At 44.0% G+C, this 26,356-nt stretch overlaps 1 protein-coding gene across 1 annotated transcript in view; it reads left to right on the top strand.

The window, feature by feature from the left end:
- The window catches only part of LOC138528222 (vomeronasal type-2 receptor 26-like), a 190,405-nt gene that overhangs the window by 134,550 nt on the left and 29,499 nt on the right, over positions 1-26,356 (top strand). The window contains exons 6-7 of the mRNA XM_069639679.1: positions 14,617-14,844; positions 20,137-20,260. Of these exons, the coding sequence (XP_069495780.1) occupies positions 14,617-14,844; positions 20,137-20,260 (352 nt within the window). The remainder of the gene's footprint in view (positions 1-14,616; positions 14,845-20,136; positions 20,261-26,356) is intronic.

Below are 26,356 nucleotides of genomic sequence, written 5' to 3'. Positions count from 1 at the left end.
TCTTTGGAACAGTAATGACTACATAAGGTCTCGGCTGCCTAGTAGTTGCCACGTTCATACCCTCTCTCTGCTCAGAAAGATTCACTGGAGTCTTAGCTCCATGCACGTCAATGTAGTATGACATTCGTATTGTGAGTGAAAGCAATACAGTTATAAACAGGATGCAAAAGTAGTGTATACACAAATAGGAAAGCCGACAGCATCTACTTTGTGAACAACGTGGACTTCTTTCACGGTCAGGCATGAATACATTACTACTAACTCCAGCCATCTTTATTGCCTATGGAAGGACAAACTCCAAACTTTAATTCTGCAACATTCTGTGCTGCTTCTTGATAACTGTCGACTTGACTCAGCGCTTTGTCCTGGCTGATCAAGGACAAGACACTCACTGCTCTTCTGCATCAGTCTTTTCATCAGACGAAATGTAGATGTCTCTTTAAGCATGAAGAAAATGATTTCACCAACTTACTTTGCACTTTTCTCCTAAAGTCTCCTTTTAGAATGTTTCTCATTTACTTCACTGTTCAGACATGTTCAATAACACATATCAGCTCCCAGTCAATGCCTCGAATCTGCTTCAGACCAGATGACATGATACATTTCTTTCAGCATAGAACAAGAGTCTTTCTTTGACCAGCAGCTTTTCGATTTGTCCCTCGAAGGAAAGTTTTACTCTGACCTCAGAGTATGCTCAGAATAAGAGTTCACCTGGATGATTATATCCCTCAGGATCTCGGTTAAAGCTGCATTATTTCTTGGGTCCCTTAAAAATTTCCTAACATCTGTATGTCTATTAACAAACTGTGGGCATTCTTCAATTAAGTAGAATACAAGACTGACCAGTCTATGTGCATTGTCAGCTGATAGGGGCATTTGCGCTCTCCCCACTATACTCAGGAAGCTGCAAAACTTGCTCGATAATTGCTGTGAGTAGTCTCTTCACAATTAGAACATTCTTAGGATCTTGCAAGAAAACACAAACATTAGAAGTTCTTCCAATGATATCTGGATAAGAGCGCTAAATGAAGACAAAAACCTCAAGTATGATCCTTAGAACGTTGTAATTGGTAATACCATGGGAAAATCCAAACAGGAACTCAGTATGGAAGGAATCAGGATACTGTACTCTTTTTCAATTGTCAAAACCACGATCAGAATTTGGCATATTTTTCTCTTCTTATCAAGGCTTTAGCATGCCTCAGTCCAATGTCTATCAAGCTCATGTGGCTTAAGAACAAAGATATTTTCCTTCACCATGCAATCAGTGCACAGAGTATTTTCGAATCAGCTTCTCTCACTCCTTTATGAATGGCCTAAAAGAGTGTCCCGAACAAAGCCACAGTCCAACGAACTCTTTGACCTTTCACTTGTCAGCTTCTACATCCTTCTTCCTCATCATAGACCTTGTCTGCACATGCTGTGGTTCTTCCCCGAAGCCTGTACTTGCTTCTGATGGGTGCGAGGGCAGTGGGGTTTCTCCAGCATGAATTTTGATGTCACCTATGGACATCCATGCACGTCTGCCTTGAACTCTGATTGCAGACGGCGTGACGTCTTCCCCAATGAAAGGGCCGTTTAAGCGAGGTTCGTCCCACTTCTTCCTTGAATGGTAGCGGATTAAGACTGCATCACCGATGAATAGTTGGGGAAGATGTATTTTCTGAGATTCACTTGTTGCAGCATCTCCTTCTGTGTTCTGCACGGCCCCAAGCCCTCTTCGACGTAACTGACCTGAAATGACAGAGATGCTTGAAGTCATACAATTCAAATAATCACATAATTACAACCCTAATAAATACGAAGTTGGCTGAGCTAACTCTGGATGGAGGTGTGAGGGGTGTTCTCATTCACCTTCCCGTCACAATTTCATGGGGGGTGAGATGGTGATCAGAACCTGGCTGGTTCATTCATGCATATAATGCCAGTGGTAGGCAATCCAACCACCATTTCTTCAAGGTAAGCTTCAACTTGGCTATTCTTTCCTTACGCAAGCCGTTGAGCCTCTCACATTTCCCATTCCCCTATGGGTGATAAGCTGAAGAAAACTTGTGCTTTATACCAAGCAACAAGCATCTCTGCTTTAAATAAAAATGTGTTTTGATCAAATTAGATCTTTACAAAAAATTAAAAATCAAATTATTGCCAATTTAAAATCAACATTGAATTTACAGTTCTTTTTTTACAGTTCTACCAATCAGAAGACATACCTTTAAAAGAAAGAAAGTGAGAAAGCAAACAAAGGAAAAAGAAAAAGACAACCTTCATTTCACCAAAAAACCTGCACCTCCTCTTCAGTTATTAAATTCTTCAAATAAGTTGAACCAGTTTTTCTTAAAGAACATTAATCCCAGTCTGCCAAGCGCTTGTTTGTATCAGGCCAAGTTTTAAGAGAACCATCAAGGCAGTGTTTTCCCCCGTGATCAAACGATTCCAAAAGTTCCCTGATTGCAAGCATTCCAATCTATGGACAAATTTCATAAAGTACAGGGCTCTGGTTTCCCAGGTCCCTTCGCATTCTAAAAGCAAATGGTGCAGGTTTTGCTTATTTTGATTTACACATATTTTACAAAACAAGATTAAGTTCTGACTTTGCCTTCAGATGTTTAAGATCTCGCCTGTATGAATTAGATTTAGGTGCGCCCTAAGAAAGACAGATCTTGATTCGCTGCTTGGATGTTTTAGCAGATATTTAGGCAGTTCTCCCAGTTTTTTTTTCCACTACTAGAAAACTGTTCTTTGGTTTTACAAGGCTCATTTCCATCCCTTTTTTAATCCAATCCATTATTCACAGGTCTTTCTTTACTTTCGTGTGATTCTCTTTTAGAGTTGCTACCGATGAGTCTGCTCCTGCCAGATTGCTTTTAGCTTTCATATCCAACTGCTGAAGAATCTTGGATCTGTCCATTTGAAGATGATACTTGAAATCTTCATAGAGGGATTTATTTTGCTGGATTATCATTAGCTTGTATAAAGATAGCAATCTCCAGGCTACTTGTTACTGCAACGATTTCAGGCCAAGTTCAAACCTTAGTACCTGCATAGGAAGACAACTAGGCAGTCCCAAGGAGCTCTTCCAAATCTGACCTTCTACTTTTAACCAGTCTAAGTCCCAAAGCTTTGGTTGGGCCTCCAGTCCCTACAATAACACTGGAACTACTTTGGCGTTATAGTACTTTATTAATGGTTTGATTGAGAATTTGCACAGCTCAAAGAAGATCTTTTTCATCTGAGGTATTATTTTCCCAACCTTAGATCTTATTTCTAGTTCCACCTTGCTAACTGAAAGTGAAGCAAACAACGTGTAGCCCAAGTAGACTAATTCATCTACCCTCATGATCGCTTCACCTTCAAAAAACCATTTACCAGAGTTAATTTGCTTTTTCGGATGTTTCAGCACCAAAATTTTGGACTTCTTTGATTTTACTTGTAGACCATTAAGTTTGGTATATTCACTTAGACCATTCAATAAGTGCTGCAAGCCTATTGCTGTCCTGCCAATCAAGACAATGTTGTCTGCATAGGCGAGCCAATGAACCTTAGTAGAGTTGGATTTGGGGCTTGCCATGGTCCAATTTTGAAGAAAATCAAACAGATCCGCCAAATAAAGGTTGAAGAAAAATGGGGCTCCCATGCACCCCTGTTGCACTCCTTGCTCCACGCTGATTTTATTTGTAAGATGACCAGCCTCATCTAATCTAACCATGAGCGAGGTGTTTTTGTGAAGCTCAATTAATATAGCCAGGAGCATGCTTGGGAGACCCCACCTCCTCAATTTAGCCCATAGTTTCTCCCTGTTTACCAGGCCAAAAGCTCTGGAGAGGTCTACCCATGCTCGATATATCGGGCCCTCGCCATAATTTTTCGAGTGCTTTGCTAAGAGACTCGGGATGATGCCATTTAATGTTGTCGACATCCCTCGTCTGAATCCCGTTTGAAATTTAGATATGATGTTATTTGATTTGGCCCAATCCTCTAGCTTCTCTGCTCAAATATCTGGTTCACAAAATGAGGACCATTATCTGACCTCATGACTTCACATACTCCCCATCTAGGAAAGACTTCCCTCACTAAAAATGTTGCTGCACAGGTGGAGTCTGGGTGTGTACATGGACCTGCTTCAATCCACCTTGAAAAGGGACACACCACTACAATCATGTATCTATATCCATTACATACTTGTATCATGTCGACATAGTCAATATGCAAATGCTGAAAATGGCCATTGGGTCTCGGTATAACTCCCCTAACTGTGCGCAGTGTATACCAGCTGTGAATTTCTGACAGACTATTCAATTTGTCATAAAAAATGCAACATGCTCTAACAGATTTGGTAAGAACCAATCCTCAGCAATAGTTGCAGCAGGATTCTCCCTAGTTACATGCACGGGATAGTGTAGCTGTTCCAGCACAACTCTTAATAATGCTATAGGCATCACTGGTTTACCAGTGCTGTCTTGTCACCACAATGCTTCAGAGGGGTTTAAAGAACACCCTCTTCGTGTCCACAAATTCTTTTTGTCTTGAGGTGCTTCCCGCTGGTCCTCCACTAGCTGCATTTTTGACAACCATTTTTTCATACACATCAGGCGTTTCCACATTCATCATCACTTTATCTGCAGTTGCTATGCAATTGACATCAGTGTCTGCTGCTTGATTTCCATGTGAGATAAAATCTGCTCCTTTAGTGTGAGCTGCGCATTTAGTGACTGAAATGCCCACTGGGAGTTGTAGTGCCTTAATGAGCCTGTCCAATAAGACTGCGTGCTACATCGGCGTGCCGTCCGCTCGGAGGTAGCACCTCCTTTTCCAACATGCTAGCCCTGCATGCACTGTCAACGTCACATAGGCGGAGTAACTGTACACTGTTACATCCTGGTCTGCATGATTCTCGAGCGCGAGTATCAATGCCAACAATTCTGCAACCTTTGCTGAATAATGAGATGGTAAGCGTGTACTTATAAGCACCCAAAATTCCCCATCAGTCGTGTGCTTCACCACAAAGGCACCTGTATATCTCTGCCCATCATTTTGATCGAACCTTGAGGAACCATCAATGAAAACAATCTCTCCCCCTTCCTTTATTCCAGGGATTTCATCATGGAACTCCGCATAGTTTGCGCAATCGTGTACAGGCTCTCCTTCTATCATTGGCTCAGCTAGAAACATGCCAGGATTCACTATTTTTGATCAAACTATTTTAATCGCTGGATTCAATATAACTACCTCATAGGCAGAAGCCCTTTGAGATGTCAGTGTGCCTTTTGGTTTCTCTAAAATAGCAAATAATGCATGCTCAACAAATAACGTCATAGAACATCCCATCACTATGCTTGCAGCCTTCTCTACGCGAATGCTGTGGCAGCTAAAGATTGTTTGCATGGAAAATGGCCTCTCATTACTGGGTCTAAAATTACACTGTAATATGCAAGGGGCTTGTACCCCAACGTAGTCCTCTGCGTGAGTACTGCTGTCATAATACTAGAATATGTATCTGAGAACAAAAAGAATTCCCGAGCATAATTAAGAATACCTAAAACTGGAGCTGTGAAAATTGCTTTTTTCAATTCATCAAACCCTTCTTCCATTTCCTCAGTCCACACAACTCTTTCCTAAGTTTCCTGTGCTTTCTTTAAAGCCTGTAATAAAGGCCTTATACATGAGCTGTAGTCAAAGACCCATGCTCTGACGTAGTTACATAATCCCAAAAATCTCTGCATGTGCTCTATTGTCTGTGGCTTGGCTGTTTTCAAAATGGCCTCCGATCTTTCAGGAGTAACCTTCTTTCCTTCATGTGAAATCAATTGGCCTATGTACGGCACTTCTTGTTGACAATATTGCAACTTCTCTTTGTCAACTTTATATCCTTTGTCAGCGAGTGTAATCATCAGCTGAACAGAATCGCGTCTGCACTCTTCCTCTGTTGTGCTGCAGACTAAAATGTCATCTACGCACTGCAACAGAACGCTCTCTAAATTAATATTGCTTACGTCCATCTGGAGGACTCTATTGAAAATCGATTGAGACTCACAATACCCTTGTGGTAAACGAGTGCTTTTCAGTCGATCTTGTCTGAACGTGAATGATGCCAGATCCTGCGAGTCTTTGTGCAATGGGATTGAGAAAGACGCATTTTCAAGTCAATCACTGTGAAATACTGTGCCTCAACAGGTATATTACATAAGATCGTAGATGGGTTAGGAACTAGAGGGAACTCAGCCTCTACAATCTGGTTTATTGGCCTAAGATCTTGGATTAAACGCCACAACCCCCCCCTTAGATTTCTTGATAGGGTACACTGCGGTATTACATGGTGACTCTGACGTCACTAAGATGCCCTGATCCATCATGGCGGAAATCATTGTAAAAATACCTTCATCTGCCTCTCGAGACATAGGATACTGTCGTGCCCGAGGTAAAATTGCTACTGGTTTCAATTTAATCTTCACTTCTCCAACCCCCTTCTACAGGCCTATGTCATAGGGGCCTGTGGTCCATAATCAAACTGGAACTTTCGCCATATCTTAATCAAAATACTCAAGACGTTTGTGTGCAATCATCATTTTCTGAGGAACTTCTCTTTTAATTGTTCTCACCCAATAAGTAATGCTCATTTCAAATATTTCATCGTCATCAGATGAATTATATCCAAACAGATCATCATCAGTGACGTCGGTGAGTCTGTACCCTTCCCCGATGGCGATTACTTCACACCATCTTCTGCCTTCATCATCATTTCCTTCAAGCAATGTCATTTCTCCTCACACTATGGCTGTTTGCAGCTCTAAGGGAAAAACTTGTCCCTCCTCTTCAAGCATTGGTATTCTTGGTCTAAACAAAATTCATCAGGTATTCTCATCGTTCTGCCATCTAGGCCTGGCAGCCATGTCCACAGAATGTGCACTCCATAATGAAAAACCTCTTGCTGTAAAGGTATCGCTCTCATGGCTACCCGTCCTGCAAATGCCATGATAAGTTCACACACGTTTAAATAATGCATTCCTGGCGTTGAACACACTACGCCTTCATCAGTAAATGAAATTGTCATGTTCAACTTTGTCATTAAATCTCGACCCAATATATTGACAGGTGTCTGCCTCGAGTATACCAATGGCACCAACATGTCACACTCTCCTATAGAGACTGGTAATTCTTCTGTGAAAGGAACTCTGCTTGTAGCTCCTATGACAGCCTGAGTATTCATGGCATTGCCAGACATTGAAAACTTTCCTTCTCGTATACATGAGCGCATTGCACCCGTGTCTACTAAAAATGGAAAACCTTTGCCTCATATACTGACGTCAGCCCTTGGTTCCTCATGGGGATTCGGCGTCACTGATAGTATTGACCACATCAGGTCTCCCAGTGAGCTGTCCTATTGCAGGTGCAATCTCATCTGATTACCTGTGAAAGGATTCTCTCCATCAACAGAGAAACCCCCTATCCTATCCATTATTACCCTGATCAAACTGCCTTTGATTATTCATTTGCGGCATGTTCGTTGTCTGCTGTGAATTTAAACTGTCTACGCTAGCCAGCATTGCCCCTTCAACAGCATATTTGGACAATTTTTTCTGCACTAGCTTTGCTTCTTTGCCTTTCCTTATATCGTCTTTTTTGCAATTCTTTTCCTGCAGGCGTCTGCAATAATGCGCACTGGTCAGCTGAATCTCTGACCATGATTTCGCTTCTATACCCACTAACTTTTTGAGCTGCTTCTGTACTGTCTCTGGCAGCCCTTGGCATAATATATGATAAAATATTGGTATATATTTCCTCCAAGCATCACGTGTCTCAAGGGCCCATGCCTCCTGAAAATTTTGAATGTAAATCAACGGATCATCTCCTTCTTTCATCCTATTTGTCATTATAGCTCCCATATCGGACATGTCCGGATACAGGCACTTTCCAGACTGCCGCCCTGCAGTTATTGAACATTGCTCCATCATGAGCAGTGTTGACTACAATAACACCAGGGTACCCTGCCTGTGACCAAACGTCATCTGCCTTCTCACCAAGTATGGCGATTAGGAGACCCTGTAGCTAACGTATTTCCTCCTGTCATTTTTTCTAACTCATGTATCCATTTTCCAGCCCCGGAAGTCAGGCTCGGGAGTTTACACTTTAACTGATCTCTATCCATCTGAGGCCATGGTATTGTCATGACGCCTACCTCCAAGGAGCCAGGTCCGACCCAGCAACCCCAGAGGCAGGCATCATTTCCCCCAGGGGAGTGCCAGCGGGCCCAAGCTGGGCCCTTTGGACGCAGTCCTGGTGCCTTAGGCGCCAGGCTCATGTTGGACCCCTGTCCTGGCGCCTTAGGCGCCAGGCTCATAAAGCTAGACATGTGTTCAAGTGTTTTAATGTGCACTTACCTGATGCAGACCATGCTGCTACATCCAGGCCCTCTTGAGGCCTGAATGGAACTACTTTACCTGTGGGACTACTTTCCACCCGGGTGTGGTCGGGGAAGGATACATACCTGATCGGTGGAAGGATACATACTAGGATCTTCTTCCAAAGCTATTTAAACCACGCCCGATCAGCAACTCACGCTTCGCGTTGTTCTGCTCCTCGCAGCTGGACGCTCACCGTGTCAGCTCCTGCATCTGGACTTCAGCCACGCCTGTCAGCATCCTGGGTCACCTGCAAAGGGAGACAAGAGACCTTACCAGCTAAATCTGCACCACAGAGACATCACACCGACGATCCTGAAAAGGAAGAAATCATTTTTAAAAGCATTTTGTTACGATCGCTGCAGCGCTGCATTTCACTCACCCTTCCTGGGCGCCTCCATCTTCAGCAGCAATCATCCGGATACACAGCCACTTCCTACGGCCTAGAGAAAAAAGACAAGAACAAAAGGTGAGAGAAGGAAGGGAAAAAGACTTACCTGTTGGGTCATTCCCATTTCATTTCGGGTCTTGCCGCTTCCAGGCATTTTCCGGACCCCGGCCCCTATGGGGAAAAAAGACAAAGACATTGAATGAGCGTATGCAAAGACAGTTCCCGAGCGCTCATCCAGAACTGGAACTGCACGTTTCACTTCGGGTCGGCGCCATATCTCCGGCATTCCGAACCCCGGCCCCCAAGGGGAAAAAAGACATAAGCATTAGCGCTTGCTGCAATAAGACAATGAACATTATTATTAAGCTTGAACTTTTGAACTTGCAACATAACTTTTACAGCGCCTTACCTGAATAGTCAAGCTCATTTGAACTCCCATCAAACCTCAATCCAGTGAAGTAACTGGGTTTCAACGCGCCCCTGCATCAGAAGCAGGATGGAGAACTCATCCTTCCTGACCCTAAGGCGAGACTTCACGGGGAATCGAGGAAGGGTATCGTGGAGGGTTGGAAGAGAGTGGGAGGCTTGAGCATTACTCTGTCTGTAGGTAATACTCCCTTTTCACGCACAGGGGTATATTCCTGCGAGCCAGAGAAGCCAGAGTAGAGGGGCCTTCCTGTCCATCTTCAGAGTCCTGCGCTTCACCATTGAAGAAGCATCAGCACTCTAAGCCAGATCTGCGCCTCCGTGGGAATCAGGTGAGCATTACAGGTATATACTGAGGTCTGGCTCCCCCTTTCTCTAACAAGGGAAACTGTGAAGCCCCAAACTCATTCTCATTTCTTATCATTTGTCTATCCACCGCTGGGGTGATATTCCCGCACAGCCTTCTTCCTGGCAATGACCTCAATCTGCTCACATATGGTGGCGATTCCCCCCTCTTACCGTGGAGTTGCCATTTCGGTTGGTTTGATTGTGTCAATGGTTCTAACGCCACGAGTTCAGGTGCGTTTAAATCTGACCACCTTACTTCCTTATCTATAGAAAAGCATCCCTCAGGACCAAATGCGTCTCCTCCCCATGAAAGGTATCTCTGTCTAAGTCTGACATCTCCTGTACACAACTCGTGAAACTTCTCTCCTCCTCATCTCTATTCAGAGTCAGTATATCTAAAGACAGCTCCTTTGTCCTCGTGCTACATGAGGCTCCCTCTGGTTCGTACAGCTGTGTACTCTCGAGTCAATAATTTTTTTCTCTTCCCCTTTAATTCTTTGTGGGTTCTCATTTCATGATATACTTTATCGATTGCTTCCCCAATGCTCCTTGAGTCAAACTCGTCTTCTAGATTTGCTCTAGACGGGCCTGGTAATGACTCGTATTCTGGAAAAAATTCCTCTATATCTGCCCATGCAATTTCTGAATCAGGATTCTTTACTTCATTTTCCAGGCAATCAAGATTGCATGCTCTCTGCCTTCGTTGGCATTCTATATCATTGTCAAATTCTCTTTGCGTTCTTGCTTCCTCTGTCACCCTGTCTTCCTCATTTTTCTTCGCATCCCTTCTCTCATTTGCTGTTCGTATCTCCTCATCCCTTCGTCTCTGTGTTCTCTAATCTCTTAACTTTTGCTCTTCTTCTTCTATTTATTTCTTTTAAGCTTTTCCTGTTCCTCGATTGCTCTCTGTCTATTGTCATGTTTTCTCTGCTCCTCTGCCTTCTCTTGTTTTTGCAATTGCTCGTCTTGATACAACAGTTCTCGTCTGTCTATTTTCTCTTTCACCCCTTCATCTTTTAATCATTCCTCCCTTTCTTTATCCTTTTTGTCCTGCTCGTCTCGATCTTCCCTTTGCCTTACATCCTCAATGCTTTTACCATTGAGTTTAAACAAAATCTGACTGCCCATCCATTCGTTCTGTATAATCGCAAACTCGTCAGTTTGATCTCTCTCTCCCGTCCATCTCTTGATTTCTCTTCCTAGATCTAGAGATGTGCTTGCGCGATCGCTTCTCTCCTTATTGCGTCTCTCCTTGTCCCTAGGGACCTTGAGATTACATCTTTCTCAGTATTTTTCTCTGGGCCCTCCTCACTGCTTTGCACGGGTGTCTCGTATGTGGGGTTACTATACCCTTTGGCTGCTTTAAGCTCCCTCAATGCGTATAACCCATCGTCTTTCTTATTCTCGCCTTCCATTTCAACCGGGGTGGGTGGAGCAGAAGGCTCTTCACCCCCCTCCATGCATATATTAATTATCCAATTGAAAGGAAGCTGCTCATCTTTCTCTTGTTGGTACATTTTCCAAAGCCCTAAGCTCGCAAGTCGCTTGTCCAGCTTCTTCCCAGTATATGCAGCATGCAAATATGTCATCATGTGCTGCAAGACTGCCTTTGATAGTGACCCTCCTTGCGGCCATGGAATAAACATTTTGTCTGTGGTTCCCTTAACCCATTCGGCACTGTACTGTTTAAGCTTGGGTGCATGTTTAGGCAGTTGCCTATCAGAGATGCATGAGTGGAGTAATCTCCTCCATTCTTATACCTGTCCCTCTTTGACTCTTAACACTTATTTACTTTTATCACAGGTTTAAAACTTTGTTTCAAAAATCAATACAGCATGAGAGTGCACTAAACATTGCAGCTCCAATACCTTCAATCACAATTTGGTACTTTAATCTTGCTAAAAAACAACCATCAAGTTCAATTTACAAACAGTACATTTTTTTCTGCATTTTTTGTGCTTCTCTTTTATCACCAATTGTTCAATTATGACATCATCTCAAATACATGAATACATGAAACAAACAGATGAACAGATGTACTGAACTGGTCACATATATTTCTCTCTACAGCTCTTCTCCGGGGTCTGTCTTACCCTCTTAACGTTGCTCTGAACGGAACTTAAATCAATCTCTTTAAATCTGTCTTTAATCATAACTGTTTTCAATGCATTCCGCTACAGGACTCTAGATTAAGATTTCTTCAGACGTTCTTTAAAACTTAGGTACGCGGCGTATCCTCTTTATCGTGGCCTCTCTCACGATACCTCTTTACTTGCTCGGCAACACTCTAGTCAATGTCTATTCAATATCTCTAATACTCTTATTCTTATGTCACATTTATCCCGCCTCCCTCCGTTACTCTTCTTTTCCCTTAATACTTCCTTTCATTCACTACACATGCATCAATTTGCCATGCTCCTTAGTTTTTACTCACCAATAGCATGTTTTCTTCTTACAACTCTCAGGATTGTACGCCTCTTTTACCGCCTCTTCAAACTTTCGTCTGCTCAGCTGCTCAAGGCCCTTGCAAGGGCTTTGGTTTTTTATACTAACCACTATCTACAGGGAGCTTCACGTCCTATCAGCCAAATGGCAAAGGTTGTGCGATATTTCCGGGGCTCTAAAGTTTACTTATGGCGATGGAGTTTTTACAAAACCATCCTCTGCTACCACATGAACTGGATAACCCCTCCAGCCCTTTAAGGCAAGTAGCAATACCCTGGAGATGGATGAGGATGCAGTTTGTTTTCATACATCAATAATTGAAATGGCTAAGGTAATTTGGCAAAAGGAAGACTGTTTTATTTTCAATGATCTAAAACACAATGAACATCAACTCACTTGTTCGATCATCTTACCATCTTACTCAATGCATCTTAAAAAAAGCAGGGTTCTTATACCCAAGACTAGTCATCAATTACATTAACCTGCGTACTACCATTGTATCCTACGTGGCAAACTACAAAAACCTATGTGCAGTAATGATAGGCTCTGAGTGAGTATCTAAGTATACTTTCTATACTAGCTTGAGTCAGTGAATGAAAGTGATAGGGTTCTTAAAATCAGGTGGGACAACTAAGCCCTCCCCTCAAAATGGCCACTATGAACATCACTAAATGTACAACGTCCGATTGGCTACAAAACTATAGGACCCTTAATTACGCGGTCCTCTATAATTGGTTGGCTTCTAACCTCCGTCAGTACTTTTCCACCTATGTCTAGCAGCAGGCAGGCCAAACATCCAGGTGCTGGTGAGCTCGCCTTAGCACCAGCTTCCCACCAATTAGCATACTAATCTATCATCACCTCAATAGTCCACTGTCAATCAGGGCTTTGAAATTCGTCCTTGAGAGTGCTCTTAACTCTGAGAAATTCAGGGATTGAAAGTATGGTCTGCCCTTGTGCGTAGGTGTGACCACCTCGTTTGTCCAGCTTCATCCTTCCACGTGATTAGAGACCATGCAATCAAGCTTCTGGTGTATTTCAAATACTAATTCTTAACAGACCTCTGACGTCTTTTGTTTTTGTCCATGCCTTCAGAACATGAGTTCTGTTCTTTCACACGATTTGTATCCAATGTCAGTTTGCTCCAGTTTGATAAGACCTTGGCTTCTTGGCTCATCCAACTCTGCCTTCTGAGATTCATTTTGTTAATTCAACTTCTTTTTAACTGTGATACACAAGAATGGGGCCTGTTCGTTACTGTTCAGCACTGCTATAATGCGTAGTGGAAACATCCATCCTTTACTTAATCATTTGTATATATGTATATATTGGCACTTGCCGCAAACTACTCACTATAAAGCATAAGGATAGCTTCATGATTACTTTGCTGCTTGTGTTTCTTGCATCTGTACACGTGTATACTAACTTGATATCTTCATCAGTTCTGTGGCATAAGCTTCTTCACCTTGATCCCAAGATGTCACTTATCCTCGATACTTTCTTGATGCCTTATAGAATATCTGCATTCTCTGGTCTCTGCATCTCTTCTATATATGTCAGCGTAACTCTGTGTGACGTCACCATTCATCTTTGCCACTTATCTGCTCTGTTTCTTCAGGAATCTCATTAAACGACTGTCATGCTTCTTTGTGTACAGGTATGGCTTTCTCAATGGGAATCTTGCTTCCAGGATTTTCTTAGGTATTGGTAGTCTTACTGGTACTCAGCCATTTGTCAATTCAGCTGCTCCGTGTATGTCTCATATTTTCGGTATAAAGTCTATAGGCAGCATAGGTGATGTAGGTGAACTGGTTGTGGTGGGGGTACTTGGCTCCTCCTCTACACATGTGTTGCACGATCTTAGTCAGGATACATTGATTAAAGGTGCTTTAAAAAAAGAGAATTCATATATAGCTCTATAATATTTCTATGAAATAATATAATATATAATAGTTTGATAGTACAGACTAATAACTCTTAGTCTAATTCATGTAACCTATTTTTAGAGTGCAAAACTAGCTCTGTAGCAATGGCTCGCTGTTCAGGTCACAGGGGGCACTTAAACTCCACATGAGTTTCTGATGAAAGTTAAATATTGAAGGATGGATGACACTGGAACATAGCTTGTTGCAGGTATTTCAAGTTTTGTGGTGTGGTAATAATTTGGTGGTCGTTCATTTACTGTCAAATTTGTAAGCAGTAACGGAATTGCCACTCGTTGTAATGCACTACCAATTTCCGAGACTGGAGGTGAAGTGGAGTCAATATGGTGTTGAGCTGGAGGTAAATTCCTAAACTTTATCTCCAACAAATCAGCAAAGTGAATGCAGCCGCCGTCATACCTATGGAGTCCTATACACTCCCAAAATGGAGATAAACACCACCTTACCTCTACTTGTAATCTAGAGGTAAATCCGTCAGACCCAGTGGCAGTAACAGTAAATGAGTTTCCTGGAAATTACTCAGAAATACTGCAGAATTGTGAACCATTGAAACTGTAACCAAGTCTGAGAATGAACACACATTTCCAGTAGGATTTAGACGCTGTCTCATTGTGCACAGTGTTCCGATATTGATAGTGTTGTGTTTCTGTACTGTCGCCTTCTCCAGGTCCTTCACTATCTGAGAAATGTGCACTTTAAGACTGGCACTGGGAGGGAGATCTTCTTTGATGTGAACGGCGACGCCCCGGCTGCCTATGACATACTGAATGTGCAGATCCTCGCTGATGAGGAATTCCAGCTGGTTAAAGTTGGCAAGGTAGACCCGACTGCGGAAGATGGACAATACCTCATCATTAGCTCTGGCGGCATCGTGTGGAGCGATGGGTCTTCTCAGGTGAGAGTGTATATGAAAGATGAGACCCCCCCCAAATCAAATACTCCTTCTTGCTTATGTCTCCATTTCTGCCTCCTGCAGTTCTATTTCAGCAGTCGATTATAGAATAGTTATTGATGAATAGAAGTGTCACAAGTATAGAAGGCCTGAAATGTTAATGTTAATGTTAAAGGATATTTGTACCGCGCACTATCACCACCGGAGTCGTCCACTGGAGCTCTGACAGCTCTGAAAAACGGAGGGGGGTGAGTTAGTGGGAGTAAGCTGGAAAAGTCCACGAGAGCAGTGATGTGCTGTTGGCGGCCTCAACCCGGAATTCCGTTGGCTGGGCTTGGGGTGTTTTCTGGTCGGTAGTCGTCGTGTGCTGTTGTGCGAGTCTATGTGGTAGGTTTTGTTGCAGTGTAGTGAAGTTTGTGCGGATTGTTGTGTTATAGGTTTGTGGTTGTGTTTGGTTAGAGTTTGAGAGGTATGTGCAGAGGGGTGAAATCGTTAGTAGTTGACTGATATGCCATGGTGAATCCATTCATGCCAACCGACTGAATCCCCACGTCCTCCAAAGTGCATGTGTTTTCTTGTGACAGGGTTGGGGTACTCTCCTTTAGCAACAGCTTTAGAGGCCTCACTGATCTCCAGGGCACCGGCAACAAGGAGGTGCCATCAGTCCTGATGCTCTCGCATGTCACTATCATTCCACTCAGAGGCTTCTGTAGCATTCAGGAGGGGGACTCAAAATCTATTTAAATATAAAGCAACAAAATCCCACATCTGGCATTCTCACATCCATTCATATCATAAGATTAATTCCAAAGCTGTGACCTCTGATCTGTGCGTTCTTATTTACTGCAGTACCGTCTGGGCATTTTCTGGGATTCTGCTCTTGTGCTTCTTATCTGGTTCCTGGTTCTGCAGCATAGGCCAAGGCAAAGCATAGGTAACAGCCCCACTCAGGTATAGTTGTTGGACAGTTGAGGGGGCTCCCGAAAAGTAGTATTGTTTGTGCTTTCTTTCTCTACTGTAGCTCCTGCGTTATAGTGCCTTTATGTACACCTGTTTAGCACAGAATGCTATATATAATCTCAGTGATAATATTTAGCATTTTTAATTTTAACTGAAATAATGTAAAAGGTCCCATTTCAACGTATTATCCAAGTCCCCTTTAGTTCGGCTATACATGTATTTCACTTTGAATCACATTGTGTATTTGAAACTTGGAAAAGACTGGCTCTGTTGGAGCTTGGGAGAATTCTCCTCACAACTGAAACCCCAGTTCAGGAATGAAAATTACAAGACATGAGCGCACACAGAGAACCATTGAACTACTGTGCTGATGGAGGTTTCTGAGGAGACCGCCCTGTAACCTCAATACTGGCCAATGGGCTTGGGCAATGGGCTTCAAAAATACCTGTCACTATTTGTAAAAACATTGGCATCCTAATACATCCATTAGCTGAATTCAGGCAGCAGTTTATCTGACATTCATTAGAGGCCAAACACATTCTGGCTAGAATATATTAATATAATGAAATAAGATTATACAGGAGATGTATTAACAATGCCCTCTATAGGATGAAGCCAACATTTCTTCACTTTCAAGCTTGATAGGAAAGTATATGTTACCTATTAAAACCAAATGCTTTAATTAGTCAAAATAATTGTACCTCTATGATGCGAGGTCCAATCAACACAAAACAATGTGTATTTTGTAGCTAGAAATTATATCTTCCAAACCATATACACATTCACATAAGGTGTCATGTACATATAAGGAGAAAAATGTGAAAAACACATATCTCCTATAATGTATGACACACACTGCTGTTTCACGTATTGAATCAAGCACACTTACCTAGATTGCAGTGATGTATATTTTATTAAGCTTGCATTTAATTCCAAATGTATTTATTTAAAAAAAAATAATTGGTAATTACCATTAGGAGTGGAACCACACCACTGTCACAAGAACTGGGAGGAGGTAAACAATATATAATAAGCATCCTGATAGATGCTAGAGGAAATATTATAGAATATAGGGAGACGAACATTGAAGATTTTGGGATACAAATGGAGAGAGGTGGCCAGGGGGAGATCTGAATCCACCTGAAATACTGATACAAATGCAGACATTTAAAAAGGTAAATGAAATCCCAACACAATTCCAAAATGTCCCTGTAGAATGACCAGAGTAACTAGGGGGATTAGAGGGATGGGAGTCCAGGCAAATACAATTTGAGAATAGGAGCACAGTGTGGTTTCCCTTTTCAAAATATATATCAAGTGAGATGTTACTTCCTTAAAGCCTAATGCATTTTTTCAGATGGGCAGTTTTAAATTGATAGCATTTGTGCACTTGAATGTAAATTGTGTTGATTTAGGATTATATCCACTTAACTGAATCCTTGGTTCATGCGGTCATAGAATTACACATGCATATCGAAGACGAACCACTACCGCCTTGTGTGTTATCATGAACAATTGCGCCCACTCTGAGTCCACTCATAATTGATATGTTTTTGAAACACCAAAATTACTACAGAAAACCCATGCTATTCTTGGAAAATAGAGTAGTTGGGTTAAGTCCTTGGATTCCCTTGTCTTTGGAGGCATAAACAGACCCATGAGTTAGGTGACAGTCAAAGGATGTTTTAACATTGTACATTTTTAGTGTGGAATAGTACATCTCAAGCCCAAAACCTCAGGTAGACTGAAAACAACAAAGCAAAAACAAAGAGGTGATGGCTGGAAGGTTTAGAATGAATCTTAACCACTGGCATTGCTCTGGGCAACCCTCAAGACCACAGTTCTTCGCCTGCCAAGCCATTACAGAAGGGGAAAGACCATATGCAAATCAGGCTTGGTCCCACCTCAAAAGGGCAGTGCAGCCCAAACTGCTAAGTAACAGACTGAAAACAACACACAAGACTATTAAAAGCTGTGCATGCATACATAGATTGACAGTTACACACACATATAGATTGAAAGCAGCCCACTCATGTTTAGTGAAAATCACACACATGTGTTCATTAAAGGCCACACATACATATTCTGAGAAGACTGCAGATGTGTTCAGAGCAGATTAAACACATACTTGAGAATATTATTTTTCTAATTCAAACCTGCAGGAACCAAATTCAAGCTGCCCATTGTCTACATTCAAATGACCTGCACATCTTCTATGCATTCATTACCTCACACTTGCACAGGGGCATCCAAATTGAATGTACAGGTGCCAATAAGTATATGTTCAAGTAACCTTTGTCCCATACCATATTTATCTTGATAATGCAGAAAAGCAAGAGTCTAGAAATTGTTCCAATGAACAAATTTAAACACTGCAGAAAAACTGCAATTTTATCATCCAAATACATTGTGTTGTCAAGCTAGAAGCAAACCTAGAGGGAGTGTATTAGAATGCACAGTATCTTTTAGACTATATATCCATAACATTGGTTGTAGAAATGAATGCTTGTGTAAGAAAAATAGTCGGACTCATGTAGGCAGGGAAAATTTGTTTTGCAAGATAAATTGTATTTGAGACTACAACGTTTCAGTGATCTCCATGTTGTAAAGCTGGAGAGCACATTGATTAAAATTACATTGTTTTCTGTTTAATACTTTTCAGATCGTCTTGCCCAGAATTGTGGGATGGGAATGTATACAGGGGACATGAAATTAGACATGCCACCATGAAAGGAATCTGGAATGTAAACGTGGCAAAATAAATAAAGTGCTAATATATTTTATCAAGCTAGCTACAATCTTCCCTTTTAACAACCAATCAAGTTTCAACCTCCTTAAGTTTTCCCCTGTGTCATTCTTCATACATCTGTTTAGTTATCTAGTGTCAAGGATGAGATTGCTCTTCCTAGAAGCATGGGGAATACCATTAGGAACATTTTTCCTGGCAGTTAAGTGGTTGAGCTAAGCTAAAATCTGGATGCAATTAAAATCTGTTAGACAGGCTTATTAATCATGTGACAGGCTAGCCTTATTTGTTTCAACCAAACTCGCTCCTTCTACCTTCTCAACAACCCTCCTCATTCTCGCTGCTATCTCTGCCTTCATACACCAAATTTCACTGCCTAAAGTCCTTATTTTGCTGTTTCACTCTGACCGAATCTGACCACACCCAAAATAGCCACACACCACACAAATACTCGCCTTCAATTATGCTTGGCATGCTGACCTGATTGGTGCAAATATCAAGGCGAGATTTATCCTTTGCCTCAAGCCCAGGGATCGTATCTCTCGAGCCTTGAAATCTTTCGACTGGCTCCCATTGGCGGCAAGAATCAAGTTCAAGACCCTTTGCATTGTCCACAAGGATTTCTGCGGCCGGGGACCGCACTACATCCAATGCTCTCTTCGGAAATAACTTCCTTCTTGAGACCTTCGATCAGCTACCTCCAACTCGCTAAGGGTTAGACGCTTCTCCAGGCAGAGAGTGGGTCATAGATCGCTCTCCTCTGCAAGTGCCCCCCTCTGGAATGGCCGCCGTGCCCCTCTCAAACCTGAGGCAGACCACCTGAAGTTCTGGAAGCAGCTCAAAATGTTCTTCTTCTCCTCTGCTTTCTCTCCCTCCCTCCCCTGCTGACCTATCTCACCTATCTGTCTGCTGTACTGACTGGTTGCTTGGTTACCTTAAGAGACTCACTGGGTACCAGGCTCTTACAATATCAGTCACCCTTGTACTGCCTCCGGGCCTACCATGTGCTTAGGGGTTGTAACTGCAACTCTGCAGTCCCTTCTTCTCCTTGCACTACCCAGAGCCGCATTGCTTCCCTGTTTTCCCCTCCCCTCTCCCTTGCACTTCCTCCCTCCATTTCCCCTTGCACTTCTTGTTCTCTCACTTGCACAATCTGAATGCCACAAGGCCTACTAAGATCGTGTGTCTTGTCCTCCCTCTGTCTTCCCTCCCTTGTCACGCCTAGTAACACTTGTTTACAGGCGCGTTATAAATAACATATCTTATATTATATAAATATGAATGTTTTCAAATTCCATTTAAATGCCATGTAATCTTGTTGGGTACATTTATACAGAATTTCAATGGGTAAAGCTCATCCCTCGAAACATGTCAATCACGACACTCTCAATGATACTGTGCAGGAATGGTCTCTTTAAACCTCCTGCAGATCAGATGCAAATCCACTGATAATCAATTTTCTGACCACCCACCAGATCCTAGAGTCAATATGTGGACATGTCCATTATTACGCTCTGAGCCTCCTCTGTGAATATTACTGTAGGTTCCATTTCCATAATGTCCAATCATGTGTTCTGTTCCAACTGCAGCTTCCGCGCTCTGTCTGCAGCGACTCGTGTCCTCCTGGGTACAGAAAGGCTGCCAGAGAGGGGGAGCCCGTGTGCTGCTTCAACTGTGTCCACTGTTCCCAGGGCGAGGTCAGCAGTGGGACAGGTGGGTCCTCTCTTGATCTTGATAGTTTATATTTTTAAGGTATCACAGGGTCTTTGTAGCAGTATGAAATATGATGTAATCCTCAACAGGGACTCTTTATAAACTATTTTGAATCATTTTTTAAAAGTGTTTTCCAAGTAAAGTGCCGTATAATGTGTGGTTTACATATTTCTACCAGGTAACATCTAATCATGGCAATTAAACACGCTACTCTTTGGAAGAAATGTTCAGTCAAGTTAAAAAAGACTAGTTGTTTGTAATCATGCATGTTCAGTCAAGGACAAGTTGTTTGCAATCATGCATGTTCAGTCAAGAGTTGTTTGTAATCATGCATGTTCAGTCAAGGACTAGTTGTTTGCAATCATGCATGTTCAGTCAAGGACTAGTTGTTTGCAATCATGCATGTTCAGTCAAGGACTAGTTGTTTGCAATCATGCATGTTCAGTCAAGAGTTGTTTGTAATCATGCATGTTCAGTCAAGGACTAGTTGTTTGCAATCATGCATGTTCAGTCAAGAGTTGTTTGTAATCATGCATGTTCAGTCAAAGACTAGTTGTTTGTAATCATGCATGTTCAGTCAAGGACTAGTTGTTTGTAATCATGCATGTTCAGTCAAGGATAAGTTGTTTGTAATCATGGATCATGTTTTGTTATCCTCAGCATATGCGGTGTCTGTAAGAATGGAATAGATTACCACGATGCAAGGTGTAACCAATGTTCAAACCTGAGAATCTTCTCACAATGACTGAACTAATACTGAAAAAAATAGTCACCAAAAATAACCTGCCAACATATAAATATTTTTCACAGAGGGAAGCTATTAATATAAATTCAAAAAAGGTAGCAGGCGCCCCTCTCTCGAAAGAACAAGGCATGATAACCTGTTCAGTGGTTATTAACCACATTGAGAGTTCACAGCCATTGCTTTTTGCTCACTGTACCTTCACAGATGGGAAATATCCATTTGCATATCAGTCTTTGTCCTGCCCAGGGGCAGTCCAGCACCGAAATGCTATGGCAATTCCTCTCTGAACAAGAGTACCGACAGCAACCCCATACACGTGTTTCAGCCTTGTTGGGCATCATCAGTGAGGTGAAGCTGATCCTCTCTAAGCACAGTGAGCAGGGAGACCACGTCTGGTTGCCCCCAGGTAACCTAGGGTGACCAACCCCAAGTTCCTTTCAAAAATACAAAAAAGGTAGCAGGCGCCCCTCTCTCGAAAGAACAAGGCATGATAACCTGTTCAGTGGTTATTAACCACATTGAGAGTTCACGAACTCTCAAGTGGTTAATAACCACTGAACAGGTTATCAGGCCTTGTTCTGTCGAGAGAGGGGCGCCCGCTACCTTTGCAAACTAAATTTCAAGGAACCTGGGATTGGTAACCCTAGGTCTCCTGGGGGCAACCAGACGTGGACTCCCTCTCACTGTGCTTAGAGAGGCATCAGCTTCACTTCACTGATGATCCCCAACAAGGGTGAAACACGTGTATGGGGTTGCTGGTGGTACTCTCGTTCAGGTTGGAATTGCCATTGCATTTCGGTGCTGGACTGCCCCTGGGCAGGACAAAGACTGATATGCAAATGGATATTTCCCATCTGTGAAAGGCACAGTGAGAAAAAGCAGTGACAGCGATCTCTCAAGTAGTTAATAACCACTGAACAGGTTATCAAGCCTTGTTCTATCGAGAGAGGGGCACCAGCTACCTTTGCAAACCAAATTTCAAGGAACCTGGGATTGGTAACTCTAGGTCTCCTGGGGGCAACCAGACGTGGTCTCCCTCTCACTGTGCTTAGAGAGGCATCAGCTTCACCTCACTGATGATCCCCAACAAGGGTGAAACACGTGTATGGGGTTGCTGGTGGTACTCTCGTTCAGGTTGGAATTGCCATTGCATTTCGGTGCTGGACTGCCCCTGGGCAGGACAAAGACTGATATGCAAATGGATATTTGCGATATCTGTGAAAGGCACAGTGAGTAAAAGCAGTGGCTGCGAACTCTCAAGTGGTTAATAACCACTGAACAGGGTATCAGGCCTTGTTCTGTCGAGAGAGGGGCGCCCGCTACCTTTGCAAACAAAATATTAATATAAATTCATTTCATTTGAATGTTTACATTGAAAACTCACATATGCATTTAAAAATTGTTAAGAAATCAAATAAACAACTATAAGCAAATGGCACATGGATGCCATCCAATCAGTTAGGGTAATTCCGAGGTTGGAGGTAAGGGATGAACGATGCCTGTAAATGATTACCGGCATCACTTACCGCTCCGGGCTATTCCGACTAGCCAAACCGCTATTAGCAGCACCGTAAATAACGGTGCCTCTAATAGCTGCATGGGTGCGGGCACGCGGGCCATCATACCGGCAATAGCGGCATGCCGTAAACGGGAGGACATCACAAGTGAAGCGGACATGCAAATACCGGCATCATGAAGGTGCAAAAAGTGGATACCGGCATGCCGTAAATACCGGCATCTCTGACCAACCGTAAAATACCATGTGCAGTGTTCCCAACTGCAACAGGTGCACACCATCAGCACAGGTAGAGGCAATGGAGTCTGGGCCTGAACAAAAGGAGCACACCCACACACCACACCCCTTCCCACACCAGGATCAATCCAATAGTAGCATCAACACTTCAGCTGTAGGACATGCATGTATTGCAACACCAGCAACAACACCAACACCAACAGCAGGCACCACGAAGGAGGCACAGCAGGAGAAGGAGGGTGAGACAGGCCCAGCATGCCCCACCAGTGCAGCCAGCGTAACCCTGCATGCAGCCCTCAATCCCAAACATCAGAGCCAGTCCCTCCAACCCAACCCCGGAGCACAACCACACCCTGTACCGTATGGACCGGGACACCATCAACACCATCGTGGACATGATACACAATTGTCAGCCTCATTGAAATACGCACCGACATCCCCCCTCTACTGAAGGTAGTGTCGGTGCTCCACTACCTTTCCACAGCCACCTACCAGCACACAGTGAGGCACATGCATGGCATATCACCACCCTTATTCACTGGCATCCTGAAGCAAAAGCTGGATGCCCTCCTCAAGTACACAACAAAATACATATCCCTACCACGGACTCCCCAGGAGATTCTTGAAACAAAATGTGGCCTCCATGTCATGGATGTGGTTTACCGCAATTGCAAGCAATACCACTCCAAACAGGTGCAGATGGAAGGTGACGCAAGCAAGATCATCACACATTGTTGTGCCCGATATCCCGGATCAACCACAGGAATGCTGCATGTCACCACGTCAAAAATCAATGCAGAATGCCTAACATTGCAGAGCCTACTGGCAACACTCCCCATCAGGAAATCCTACAGAACACAACACATCACTAAATTGACACAAACACAGCTGTATGCGTACACAATGCATGAGCTACAAGGCGGAAGAACACACTGTGTATCATCTTGAAGATGCAACCCACACCATTATTCCATGGCACAGGACACATTCAGGGCTTAAAAATGGCGTGCATACAACCAGGAACATGTGCATGTGACCAACGATAATCTGCCGCCATGTGTGACTAGTACAGCTGTCCATCATCAATAGACTGACATATAGCTTGTTATGCCTCCCATGCAGGTGACAGTGGCTATCCCTTGATGCTGTGGCTCATCACCCCTGTCCGAAACACACAGAATAGGCATGAGGAGGACTACAATCGATGCCACACCTGTACCCGTGTGGTCATTGAGCAGACCTTTGGCCTGTTGAAGGCATGGTTTCGCTGCCTTAGCCCGTCAGGTGGGGCACTCCTCTACAGGCATGAGAAGGTGGCCAAGATCATCAAGGCATGTGTCATGCTGTACAACATGTGTATCCGACGCAACGTGCCACTGCCCCCTGACATTGAACTGCAACCACCTGGTGATGATGAAGGGGATGAAGAAGAAGTGGCTGCACATCATTGCGGTGCCGATGCACAGGAGGGACGTGCTGTGCGTCAGTCAGTGATTGCACAATATTACTGACACACATGGCAGCAGAGGGTGACATGATATTTTGACAGAGGCCACTGGGTGTGTGGGTACATGTCGGAGCGGCAGCTAGAGTTCTCTGCAAATATTTTGCCCATGGAGGCGGTGTTGTCCGAGATAGACCTGCCTAGAGAGGCGATGTTCTCCCGCCACTCCTGCCTTGCCTGTGCATTGTCCTCAACGAACTGCAGCACAAGGGCAGTCAGCTGCTCGGCACGCTGCAGCCTGCGGGTGCACCTGTGGAGGTCGACGCTTTCTGGGTGCCTTGCTCGGCCTCACTACTGGCCACTATCGGACTAAAGGGCCCTTCAATTAGCTCCCCTCTTGACTGCTCCGGGGTGGTGGCGTGGTCTGTCTCAAGGGATGAGATTTGGGGGGATGCCTGTGGACTGGGTGTGCAGGGCAGTTCAGAGGAATCATCCTCAATGGGCACCCATACCTCATCCTGTGCCGCCTCCACAGCCTGGGGTGCTGTGGCTGCCACCTCCCCAGCCAAACTTGACTCCTCCGAGTGTGGTGCCTCGGCTGATTCCTCTGGCTGGCCAATGGGTTTTTGCACTTCCGCCTCTACGGCCCTTGGCAACACTGGTGCACTGGCAACCTGGGGTGTCTTCACTGGTGGTGCACGGCGGCCCTTGGGTTGGCCCTTATAGGTGGATGGCTGGTTGGCCTCATCCCAGGACCTCTTCCGGGGTGTGGTTTTCACAGGGGTTGGTTCCTGGGCATCGCTGTCATGGTGAGAGCCTGTGGGGGTCAAAGAGAGGGACGGCATGAGTGATGTTTGGATAGGCATCATACATACATTTGTACAATTGATCATCCACACAATCCAGGGTAATAGGCATCTGAGTTTGGATGATCACGCTGTTTGATACATGGGTGGGTTATGCAGGCATACGTCAGGGTCACTCATGTTGGCCAAGACCTATGCTATGTGACATGCATATTTGTTGGGGCCTGCATGCTGTGTGACTTATGGCATTTGCATTTTGTGTGGTATGTGTCAGGTACGGCATTGCCTTGCTGCAGGCATCTGCATGTGTCTGTGATGCGTCCAGCTACTTTGCTGGGAGTGTGTGTATGTGTTGGGCAATGGCTTGCCTCTTTGGACAGACATATTGGTTGACTTTCATCAGACTCTGCATTACAGTGTTTTCTTAGGACACTCACCTCCATCGGCCGATGTTGTGGCACCGCACTCCATGTCACGACACCTTCGATCCCCTCCATGCCAATCATGCTGGCGCAGATGTCCTCCCATGCGGTCGGCTTGATGGGGGAGCTGGCACCTCCGCCTGTTGCCATTGCCTGGCTCCTGTTGATGGAGAGTATGTTCCTTACTCTGAGCCGCAAGTCGTCCCAGCGCTTATGGCAGTATTTTGTGGTGCGTGGGCTGTTTCTGACTGCACTCACTTTCTATGCCACTAGTGCCCAGATCTCTTTTTTCTTTATGATGGCCTCCCTCTTCATGCTGTTGGCGAAAACAATCTCAGCATGTTCCTGCAGTGTCCCGGCTAGCATCTCCAACTCGTCCTCGTTGAAGCGCCCCTTGCGCTGGCGGGCAGCTCCCTTCTTAAGGCCCTTGGGCATTGTGGTGTGTTGGATGAAGGTTTTCTAACAAACAGCAGAGTCCCACAGGTCCTGTGTGCTGAGGTTGGCAATGGATTGTGTTTTTAAAGATGGCCACCGTGCTCCTTCCCGTTCCTGTGCGATGACGCTACTTCCGGTTCCGCTTATTTACGGTGACCGCTAAAGCCGCATTGGTTCATGCCGGTAGTGCTATCTGTGCTATGCATGATGCTGCTAAGGTCATTTTTCGTGGCTTTAACGGCATGGCGGTAATGTCCTTACCGGCATGGCGCAAAGCTTGTGCCTGCAAAGTCGTAATAGCCCTCTATTAGCGGGCTATTGACTACACGGACACGCTATTTGCGCCATGCCGGTAAGGACCGTTACTTACCTCCAACCTCGGGATGACCCCCAGTGTCTTAAAACGCTGGGCTGAATCCCAAAGAATAAGCTTGCCACCCAGGGCAGACGGTCTGTACTCCCATGTGTGTGAGGCACCCTGCTCCAGTCAC

The sequence above is a fragment of the Ambystoma mexicanum genome, chromosome 7q, assembly GCF_040938575.1.
Source record: "Ambystoma mexicanum isolate Mex_15411 chromosome 7q, UKY_AmexF1_1, whole genome shotgun sequence".
In the NCBI taxonomy this organism is placed as follows: Eukaryota; Metazoa; Chordata; class Amphibia; order Caudata; family Ambystomatidae; genus Ambystoma; species Ambystoma mexicanum.
This window is presented reverse-complemented; position numbering and strand designations above follow the sequence as displayed.